Raw genomic sequence first — 10,984 nt, 5'->3', positions numbered from 1 at the left:
TGTCCCCCGTATTCTCACTTGTCTTTCTTCTGACTGCTCTCCTCTTCTGCTCTTTGTTGTTCCCTGTGTCATCTCTCATCTTCTGCATCTGCACCCTTCTGCTGTTCTTTTCCCGTATCTTCTCTCCTCCTTCTTCTTACCGCACTCCTCTTCTCTTCTGATCTTTCTTCCTTGTGCCCTCACACCTATTCTTCATCTACACTCCTCTTCTGCTCTTCTTTTCTTCTTCACCTGCTCTGTGGCACTGTTCTTCTTTTCACAGCACTGTCCGCTCTTCTCTACTGCTCTGTTCTTTCTCTGCTCTTCCTCTCTTCTCTCTTGCCTCTTTCCTCTCTTTCCACCTCCTCTACTTTTGCTCTACTTTTCATACTTCTCCTCTTCAGCTCCTCTCCACTTCTGCTGTTCTGTCTTACCTGCACCCACTCATCCCTTCTTCAGCTCTTCTCCCTGCCCGCTTGTTTTTCTTACCTTCATCCTCTCTTTTTTCTTCTCCTCCTCTTCTGCTCCTTCTTTCTTACCTGTGCCTGTTCTTCTCTGCTTTTTGCTCTTGTCCTTCTCAGCGTCTGCCTTACCTTTATTCTCTCTTCTCCTCAAGACTGGGAAGTTTCTTGGAGTGGGTCCAGAGGAGGGCCACTAAGATGGTCAGAGGGCTGGAGCACCTCTCGTATGAGGAAAGGTGGAAGGGAACTGGGATCGTTTAGCTTGGAGAAGAGAAGGCTCCTTAAAGGGAGCATCTAAGCAGGAGGGGGAATGGCTGTTTCCGAGGGTGGGTTGTAATAGGAGATGCAAGGAGTGGTTCTTCAAGGGAGACAGGGGAGGTTTAAGTTGGATCTGAGAATGAAGTTTTTCCCCGAGAGGCTGGTGAGGCACTGGAACAGGTTGCCCAAGGAGGTTGTGGATGCCGCATCCCTGGAGGCATTCAAGGCCAGGCTGGATGTTGCACGGGGCATTTTGGTCTAGTGGCTGGCAATACTGCACATAGCGGGGCGGGGGGTGGGAGGTGAAACTTGATGGTCACTGTGGTCCTTTTCAACGCACGCCATTGTTATGATTCAGTGATTCTGTGATTCTTTATAGGACGCAATCTTCCACTTGGAAAGGGCCTCCAAGGATCCTGGTATCCTCTGAGAGCTCTGAGCTGCCACACCAATTTGAAGCTGACTTCATTTTTGGTCTTCCCCTTCAGCAGAAAAGCTCAGACAGCCGAGCCAAGCGAGACGCTGGATTTCCTTTGGCATCAAGGGAAAGCATCGTGAGATGTTCTGATGCCCTCTCACAATCTTTCTCCCTCCGCCAGCACCAGAGCTGGCGTCCAAAGACGCAATGACACTGCCACAGGCATTGTGGAGATTTCTATGGGATAGGCCATGGTAAGGCTTTATTGACAGAGGGAGGGACAATGAAGATTGGATGTCAGGGAGAAGGTCTTTCCAGAGACGGTGGTGAGATGCTGGAAGCGGAATGCCCAGAGAGCTTGTGGACGCCGCGTCCGTGGCAGTGTTGAAGGCCAGGTTGGATTGGGCACTCGGCAGCCTAGTCTAGGATTAGATATGATGCAGATGGGATTCAAGCATCTGTTTTGCAGCCAGCTCGAGTGGAGCTCTTGGAGCTCATGGGCGCCCCATGCCCGCATCAGCGTGGTAGTGTGTGCCCTTCCTGCGCGGTGGGGCTTTGTGTTGGAGGCTGACGCTGAGGAGACTGTGTTTCTTCGTTTATCGGTGGCAGAAATCCAGCTCTGTCAGCAGAGGACTCCTGCGGCTGGCTGGCCTCAGCCTGAGATGTTGATGCTTCCATCTCCTCAGGTTCTTTCTGCCTGCTCTTCTTAGCCCTGCGCCTGAGAAGTCTGACTGAGTCGCATGCCAGAAGTGGAAGCCGGGATGGAGTGCCTTGCGATGCCTGCGACGGGCTGGACTGAGCCCTTGAGGAAGGTCTGGAATCGTTGCTGAAAGATTCCGTTGGCTTTGGGCAACTCAGCACCGCAGCCACACGATGGGCTTTTTCCGCTTCCCGTTCTTCCTCACGGAAGCTCACGTGTTTGGTTTCCCGGGGCTCGGCCCAGGTCTTCTTGGCTGTCTGTTTCTGCCTGGCCCTGCAGCTGGCAGGTCAGCGGCTGCTTTTGGTCTTCAGGCACTCCAGGGATGGCTGGCAGCAGACTGAAAGGACAGAGCAGGGAGGGGTCCGCCTGAGTGGGTGATGGCTTTTTGGGGCCGCATCCTGCAAGCCGGAGCCAGGACCCTTGGCTTGCAACGCAGCCTTCCCCACAGGACAGCTCAGCGCTGCCCCGTGGCTCTCCCCCGTGGGATCCAGAGAGGGGCCAGCCCTGTGAGCTGGGGGGCTCCTGGCGTCCCCATCCCAGCACTGTTGGGCAGCCAGAAACAGGGACCCTTTGGGGGCTAGGGAATGGGCTCTCGTTGGCTCAGTCAATCACCCCCATGCACATGCCAAGCCAAGAGCCTCCAGCCTCACCTGGACGTAGAGCTCTCCTTGCGCAGTAAGCTCCTTATCCTTCGGAGTTTTCCTCCATCTAGACTGTCCGAGCTCAAAGCGTTTGATGATTAGTTGGCTTGCCAGCAAATCTCACTGGGATTGGGAAGGCAGAGGAGACTCACCGTCAACCCTTTGGCTCACTCACCAGGGGCGCTCAGGCCTGTTCCCAGAACATGCGGAGGGCCGCTCTGCTCCCCCCACTGCTGACATCTGTGCCGCCCGCGGACCCTCCCTGAAACCATCTCTGGCCCCACTTCTCCTCTCTGCCATCTTGGGACTCTCTTTTGGGAGTGCATTAGTGACGGTGGCTTTGGGGAAAGCGGAGCTGGGTGGTGACGATGAGCTGACAGGGTGACTTTTGGGGACCATATCCTTTGTTGGGGGAGGGCGGGGGCCTAAGGTGCCGAGGTGGCTCCTGCCATAGCCAGGGATGGGGGCACGTCACAGCCAGCGCCTTGGTTTTGGAGAGGCCAACAATTCCTCGTGGGAAGAGGCCGTGCTGAGCTGGCGTGAAGCTTTGACGTAAGTCAGAGCCCTTGGCTGATGGTCAGCAAGGGATTTCCCATCTCAAGTTGGTGGCTTGTGCCCTGGAAAGGCGCTGGATGCTGCTTTACCTTTCTTGCCCTGGGCGAGAGGTGGCAAAGCCTCCTCTTCCTTTGGTTTCCCCCTCCGCAGGGATGCCTCCTGAGGACCTGCGGGATATCCCAGGTGGTGGTTTGGGGACAAACTCCATTTGAAACCTGTACGCGAGGAGACGACAGTGAGCGGTGGGACGCAGCGCTCCACCAATCCTTGTGGCTCTCTCTGATTGCCTGCTGACAGGCCCATTTTCATGCTGCATGATGGCCACTGCTTTCTAAAGGCTTCAGCAGGGCCAGGCTGAGAGCAACCTGATGTGGCGGTAGGTGTCCCTGTTCCCTGCAGGGGAGTGGGACTAGGTGCCCTTTCCGGGTTCCTTCCAGCTCAAATGATGCGATGATTCTATGCCATATCCTCGTGGGCAGGGCAGGACACCCATGGTCACAAGGAACAAATGCTACGGCATGAGAGCTGAGCAGCTGCAGCAAGCAGCAGCTACAGCCCCCAACATACTCACTTGGGAAAGACGACGAGGCAGCCAGAGAGTGCCAGGGAGGCCACCGGTGCCGCTCGGGACACCACCATGTCCAGCAGCCAGGGGGCCTGCAGGGGAGGAACAGGGAGGATGTGGGACGTCCTTGTGACGGCTGAGGCACTGGGCGCACAAGGAGCCCAAGGCAGGGAGGGCTGACTGGCACCGCAGCACTTGCACGGCGCGAGCAGCTGGCCAGGTGCTGGTGGTAGAAAGCTACAGCTCACCTTGAGAAGAGCTTTCCTGAACTTCTCTTTCCCTGACAGCTTCTCAAGGAAGTCGTAATAGAATTTCATGTGGAAGGTCAGTCCATCGATGTGGAGCACTCCAATGTCCTTGAAGACAACGGCAACGTTCTCCCCCATTCTTCAGGCAGCCAGAGAGCAGGACACGGTGCTTTGGATGCAAGCCTGCGCTGTCTGCCAGGTCACAGAGGCAGCTGCGGCCACCTCGCTGCTCTTGAGCGGCTCCAGCTTCCTATGGGCTGAAAAATGGGAGGGACGGAGTTGATGATACGGTTGGTTTTCCGCAGTGCTTCCCTGGAACTGCTTCTTGTGGCCATCAGCCAGAACGGCCCCATGTTTGGCTGGGCTCCTCCGAGGGGGAGGTTTGCTTTGGAGAATGGAGGCAGGTGGCCCTGTTGGCCCATGTGCGTGAAGCCAGCAAAGCTTTAATCCTCCCTCCTACTGGCAGGGACTCCCTGCGGGCTTGAGGTGGTGCACGGCTATGAGGTTTCCAGACAAGTGAAAGACGGGCCACCGCAGAGTCACTGTCCCGTCCTCAGTCCTGATGTCTCTGGAGATGGTGTCAAAGGATCCGAAGGTGGGAATCCAGACCCCCCTACAAGTGGTAGAGAAAGGAAGGGCGGCAGGGTTATGGGCCAGCTGGCTGGAGGAAGAGCCCATGTAGCGGTCCCAAGGCAGGGACGGAGCTCAGGAGCCCTCTCCCGCTGTTCAGAGGCACTGAGCCAGGGCATCGGGAATGGCTTTGGGAAGGGGCTGCACAGTCCTCTCCTTCCCCTCGCCCTCCCAAATGCAGCACAGCAGTCAGGGCAGAAGCAGCCTGATGGGATCCAGAGGCTTCCCGCGAGCGGGATCAGCCCTGAGACAGGACAGCGCCCAGCACAAGTGATCCTGCGGGATTTGCAGGAAGCCCATGGCATGCCCAGTAGAGACACGTGGGGTGAGTTTCCTGCTTTCTGTGGAGGGGAAGAGTGGGAGGAAGTCTTGGCTGAGGCGGACAGGGAGAGGAGGAACCCGGCAGCCAACCCACCTTCTGCACCAGGAGGTGCTCTTGTACGTAGGCGGCCCACCGCATCCCAGACGGCAACTCGCTCTGGAGGGCAAAGGAAAAGCGGGTCACACTCTGCACCTGCCGCTTCCCGGCAGCCCTCCCGCTGCCAGGCGGGGAGTGAGGTGGCAGATGGAAAGTGTCGTCTGCGGTGCCAAGATTGGCTGCAGCAGCGCTCCTGTGGTGGCTGTGGAGCCGTGTACCTTCGGTGTCGGTGCATGTGGGGTATGGAGGCACGCCTCGCTGCGGGGCCATCCTCGCAGAAGCTCATCCTGTTCCGCCTCGTGCCAGCGGGTTGCTCCTTGTTGGCGCCAGCCATTTGCCGGAGCTCATCCCTTCAGGTGCGTCTGCTCTCTACCAGATGCTCCTTCAGGATGCAGGACCCACCAGCGTGCACCGCCTTCATACCCCTCCCGGGTGGCCGTGTCACAAACGTCGCCACGGCGACGCGGTGACAGCGTGGCCAGTGCTGGCCGCCGCCCATGATGACGCTTGCACCAGCAGCCTGCTGCCCACCCCGGGTGGCAGTGCTGGCACCTCTCTGTTTCCTCTCTCTTCTCTTCTTGCTCTCCATGTAATGTGACTCGTTTTCTTTTAGTAGCCGTTGCCTGAATTGATCTTCAAGTTGTTGACACAGAAACAACTCCTGTTCCAAAGGACTCTACGCGTAACGTTGAAGACCTGTTGCCAGAGGTTTCTTAGTTTTGCCTGGCAGTTTTTTCCTTGATTCTTTGTTGGAACGCTCACTGAATTACCCGGCATTGATCCTCGACGTCATTGTGGTGACTGCGTCGCACCCGCAACCCTAGCGGGCAGGGAGTGCTGTGTTTGGGGGATCTGCACCTGCACTCCCCTTCTGCTGTCCTTTCTTCCCTGTAGCCTCGCTTGCTTTTGCATTTGCACTTCTCTTAGGCTCTTGGTTCTTCCCTGTATTCTCCCTGCTTTTCCGTCTGCATTCTCACTCTTTTCCTGTTTTTTCTCTTCTGCTTCTCTTCTGCTGTTCTATCCTCTGTGTATCCTCACTGCTCTTTCATCTCTATCCTTGCTCTTTGGCGTTTTTTTCACCTGCTTCCTCTCCGTACTTCATCTGCCCTGCTTTTCTTCCCTGTAACGTGACGTCTCTTTTCTTCTGCATCTGCTCTCCTCCTCCTCTTTCTTCCCTGTATTCTCACTGCTCATTCTCGGGCAGCTGTGCTCCTCTTCTGTTCTTTCCTCCTTGTATCCTCACTCTTCTGATGGTTTCCATTGCATCTCACCACTGCTCTTTCACCTGCATCTGCTTTTCTCTTCTGCTGTATGTTTCCCTGCTTCCTCACTCCTCTTTCTTCTGCATCGGCTCTACTCTTCTGCTCTTCTTTCTTCCCTCACTCCTTTTCCATCTGCCCACCTCTTAGGCTCTCCCTTCTTTTCTATCCTCCCTGCTCTTTCCTCTGCATTCTCACTCTTCTCCTGTTCTTATTCCCCTGCATCATCCTCACTCCTTTTCCCTCTGCATCAGCACTGCTCTTCTGTTGGATTTTGTTTCCTGTTGCCAGACTTGTCTTTATTCTGCATCTGCACTCCTCTTCTACTGCTCTTTCTTCTCTGTATCCTCTCTCCTCTTTCTTCTGCCTCTACACTCCTCTCTGCTTTGCTTTGTCCCCCGTATTCTCACTTGTCTTTCTTCTGACTGCTCTCCTCTTCTGCTCTTTGTTGTTCCCAAGTTCAGAAGAAAGCCGGAGAGGATTTCTGTCCAAAGCACAGAGCAAGCGGCATGGAGGAATTGAATCGGCACGGCCCAAAGTGAAAGAAGAGGGATGGTCGTTTGATGGAGAGTGCTTTTGTTACGGCCTGCAGAGCCTTTGGTGCATCTTTTTATTCCTTCAGGATTTGTTATGTTTTGTAGCACTAAGCTTAGGCCGTCCTTCTGGGGGTGATGGGTGGAGCAGTGGCTGGATAAGGAAGTGGCTGGATGGTGGCACTCAGGGAGCTGCAGTCGGTGGCTCAGTGTCCAAGTGGAGCGCGGTGACGAGCGGCGTTCCTCAGGGGCTCAGTGCTGGGAGTGGTGATGGAAGCGGATCCCTTGAACATCTTGATAGGCGACAGGGAGAGTGGGATCGTGTGCACCCTTGTCGTGTGTGCAGGCGATACTGAGCTGAGTGGTGCAGGTGAGGCGTTAGAGGGAAGGGATGGTATTCAGAGGGACGTGGAGAGCCTTAGAGGTGGGCCCATGCCAGCGTGAGGAAGTTCAGCGAGGCCGAGAGCAAGGCCCTGCATTTGGGTCGGGGTGATCTCAAGCACTGACGTGGGTTGGGTGGAGAACGGCTGGAGAGCGGCCCCGTGGAGAAGGATTTGGGAGCGTGGACTGCTGAGAGATTGAGCGCGAGCTGGCAAGGTGTGCTCGCTGCCCAGAAGGCCAAGCGTAGCCTGGGTTGCATGAAGAGGAAGAAGTGTGGAAGTGGGAGAGTGTATGTTTAGACCAGGTGTTGGGAAGAAGTTCCTTACTGTGAGGCTGCCATGGCAGACGTTTTCTTTGGAATATACAAGTGGTGTTCCAGGTATCCTGTGAGGTCTTCAACAGTCACATCATCGACATAGGTGTGAGCCTCCTCAGAATAGGATGTGGGAGAAGTCCACGAGGCTGTTTCACAGAGGGGTCTGTTAAGCGTGGATAAGGAGAAACAAGCTGAGGTTTGGCTGTTGTGTGAGTCAGAGTGGAAGGATGAGGGCAGAGCGAGGCAGTTTCTCCCGTGACAGAGCGCAGTGTCTCCTGGTGGAGGCAGAAATCCCCACCGTGCTCAGTGCTGTTCCCTGCCACCACGTCAGCCCACATCCCCTGCTGGGGACAGCGTGCTGCCAGCATATGCCGGGTCACCTGCTGTCCGTGGGGACCCGGGTAACGGCACGGAGCAGTGTGAGGACTGCAGCCCCGCTTAGCAGTGTGCCCCGTGGATGTGGGGCTGCCCCATGGCTGTGGCCGCTGCAGTGAGGGCTCCTGCGTGGGGCTGCGGTGTGTGCCTGCCTGCCTGCCTGCCATCCCAGGGTGGGCCGGGAGAGGAGAGCAGCTGAGCTGGCATGGTGCCTGCGCCTGGGGAGCTATTTGGAGATGCGTTTGATGTCTCCGCCGCAAGGGTGATGGATGCTGGGGCGAACGTCGTGATGGCACAGCCAACGCTCTGTGCTGGGCTTTGAAGTCTCCCGAGCGGAGCATCCCAGCTCGCAGATTTGGGAAGACATGGACTACGGGGCAGGAGATGCTACTTGCCAAGGCGGCTCCGTGAGGAGCAGCCTCAGAGCTCAACATCCCAGCTGCACCCTGCTCCAGGAGGACGCAGGAGTTCCCCGTCAGCTGTCCCTTCCTCCGCATCTCTGTCACTGTGTCCCCGGTGTGCAGAGCCCGGTGAGATGCCGCCACGCACCGTGGGCTCCTGAAGCTGTGGAGCAGCACAGACCCAAGGAGGAGGACGAGCAGGCTGAGGTGATGCTGCCCGTTGCTTGCAGTGGGTGCTGCAGCTTGCCTGGAGGAAGCCCCCACAATAACTCAGCTATGTCCTTCTCTTGGGGCTGCGCTCTTGTGGAGAGCTTTTGGGACCCGGAGCACTGGCTCCGGGAGAGGGGCCATGATGGGATGCAGCTGGTAAGGAGATAGGGCCCTGCTCATTAAACCAGGCAAGGTCGTGCTGCCCTCAGGAGCAAGGAAGTGATAAGAACATGCTGCAGTTAAGAAAATTGAGTGGTATGCGGTAAACAATCGGGCATTCATCACGGGACTGTCACAGTATCTAGCGTTGATGGTTACTTTCTCACGTAAAGAACTAACCAATAAGAGAACCCAATTTGGCATATGTAGTAGCTCATTAACTATCGTATAGATGCCTGCGTGTGCTTCAATAAAGCAGAGACTTGTTGATCGTGAAAGCATGAGACTTGTCTCCCGCTGATTTCCTACAAATGGTGACCCCGACGTGATCCAGTAACGGCGCACCACGGTGGGACAGCGAAGGAGTTCGGGTCCTAAAGCAGCGAGGACGGCTAAAGCACTCGGGAACCAGAGAGAGGAGTGCCGAGCCCTAGGTGACCTCATCGGAGAGCCTGGCCGATATGGGCCGCCGAGACCTTGTAAGGCTGCAATAGCGCGCGCTGACAGATAAGGGATGGAAAGGCAAGCGGCTTATGATTTATTTACTTGTTTTGAGAAAACGACAAATTAAGGGAGTAGACTTACAGAAGGAACTCCCCGGGTTATTAGCTTATGGCAATGCGAAAGGGTTTTTTCAAGACCCACATTTAGTACATGACCTTACAGAATGGCGTAAATTTGGGGATGCAATTTGGCAAGCAGTTTTAGATGATGATAAGACAGCAAAAAAATGCGGGGAAACTGTGGAGAGCAGTTCACAATGAGCTGTTGCAGCACCAAGCAGAAAAGAAGGCAGCAGAACAGGCCCGGTACTGCACAGGGGAGAAATAAGGATTACAATGGGTGGCCAGATTGTCTGTTTGCCCCCTGCAGAGTGACTACCTTAGTCTTGCCGCCGGCCGCGGTAGCAGCCCACGTCAGCATGTTTGGGGCCAAGTGCCCCACCCCCGCCCCTAGTTACGGCCGCGCCGGTAGTTCACCTGCGCCTATACAATGGGCCCAATAAACCTTCCGAGCAGTGAGCCGATCCCCTGGGGCAGAGATGTGACCTAGCGGGGGCCATTGCACGGAGAGGCGGGAACCTTGGGCAGCGCTGGCACGGGCCTGCATGGAGGCGGTGGGATAACGATGCAGTGGAGGCCGTGCGGCACATGGTGTTTTGTCCGGTGATATATGCAATCTAATCCTGCGGGAGGGATGCAGGCCACCATCACAGCTTTAGATTGAAATTATTATCGCAGCTACGATCTACAGTTAGTCAGTTGGGTAAAAAGCGAGCCAGCTAAGCAGATATTGGATTATATTTGGAGTACGCAGATATTGCTGCCATCCGATTGTCGGGCAATAGCAAAATTGATCCTTTCACAACATCAACAGCTGTTGTTTAATGCATATTGGCAAGAACTGTGCCATCAGAGTGTCTCAAAGGCTAGGCAGCCGGGAGACCCACTACATGGTGTAACTATCGAAGAACTCTTAGGGCTAGGGCCTTTTTCAGAACACAAGCCCAAGCACTATTGGGCCAGATAAATGTCGAGAAACTATGTATTTAGCTAGACAGGCCATGGACAAGATTAAGGTGCCTGATGGATTGCCATTTTATATGGGATCCGACAAGGTAGAGATGAGGACTTTGGGGCATTCATAGATAAGGTAGCCGGGGCTATTGAAAAGGCAGGGGTGCCAGAGTATATGAGAGGAGTGATGTTAAAACAGTGCGCGCTCCAAAATTGTAATTCAACAGCACGTAGTATTCTGAGTACTTTGAGGAGTAATTGGACTATTGAAGAGGCACTGGAAAAGCTATCAAGTGTGCCGGTAGGGGCCCCAAGCATTTCTGGTTGAGGCTATTAAGGAGTTAGGGGCAGGTTTAAAGGCGCAGGCTGAGGCCTCTCACAATCAAGTGCTAGCAGCTCTTGCATCCTTACAAGCATCTGCGACAACAAATTTAGGCCCGAGATCTCCTGTTGCTGGTCGCATCAAATGCTATCGCTGTGGCGGCATGGGACATATGCGTCGTCAGTGTCAAGCCACCGGTTCATGGTGTCAGACATGTCGTATGGACAACCACAATACCAATGCCTGTCGACGCCGGTCGGGAAACCCCCAGCCCAGCGCGAGAAAGAAACGACGGCCACAGCGCAGACACAAGTAGCCGTTTCCAGCCAGCAGCAGCCCTGCAACCAGCCACACCAGGAAGCCGGCTTGGACTTGGCAGCCGCAGTGACCACGACCTTAATGACCACAAAACCTGAGCGGGTGTGTTACAGGGATCAGAGGACCAGTAATGATAAATGGAACCGCCGTTGGGGCCCTTTTATTGGGGCGTTCTTCAGCATCGATGCTCGGACTTTTTTCCTCCCTGGGTAATAGATGTGGACTTTCAGGGCGAGATCCAGATTATGGTATACACCCCCCGTTTCCTCCAATAAAAATTGAGAAAGGGCAACGGATAGCGCAGTTAGTACCCCTAGAGC

General features: G+C 55.3%; 1 protein-coding gene across 1 annotated transcript; it reads right to left on the bottom strand.

Annotated features, from left to right (window-relative positions):
- Positions 1-2,624: 2,624 nt before the first annotated feature.
- On the bottom strand, positions 2,625-3,986 carry LOC121108804 (coiled-coil domain-containing protein 81-like). The gene is made up of 4 exons (XM_040656944.1): positions 3,826-3,986; positions 3,584-3,669; positions 3,133-3,227; positions 2,625-2,647 (listed from the first exon to the last, which is right to left on the bottom strand). The coding sequence occupies exons 1-4, from the start codon at positions 3,961-3,963 to the stop codon at positions 2,625-2,627; spliced, it is 342 nt and encodes a 113-aa protein (XP_040512878.1). The 5' UTR covers positions 3,964-3,986.
- Positions 3,987-10,984: the final 6,998 nt, after the last annotated feature.

The sequence above is a fragment of the Gallus gallus genome (assembly GCF_016699485.2).
Source record: "Gallus gallus isolate bGalGal1 chromosome 37 unlocalized genomic scaffold, bGalGal1.mat.broiler.GRCg7b 37_unloc6, whole genome shotgun sequence".
Lineage (NCBI taxonomy): Eukaryota > Metazoa > Chordata > Aves > Galliformes > Phasianidae > Gallus > Gallus gallus.
The sequence above is the reverse complement of the archived record's forward strand: the minus strand, read 5'-3'. Positions and strand labels throughout refer to the sequence as shown.

Bases quoted from the DNA above. Each gene is read 5' to 3' on its own strand.
- LOC121108804 (XM_040656944.1), bottom strand. From the start codon at position 3,963: ATGGGGGAGAACGTTGCCGTTGTCTTCAAGGACATTGGAGTGCTCCAC. The intron at 3,670-3,825 runs GTGAGCTGTAGC...CCTCCCCTGCAG, and splicing joins TCAGGAAAGCTCTTCTCAAG to GCCCCCTGGCTGCTGGACAT. The intron at 2,648-3,132 runs GCTTTGCCACCT...TTCTGGGAACAG, and splicing joins GGAAACCAAAGGAAGAGGAG to GCCTGAGCGCCCCTGGTGAG.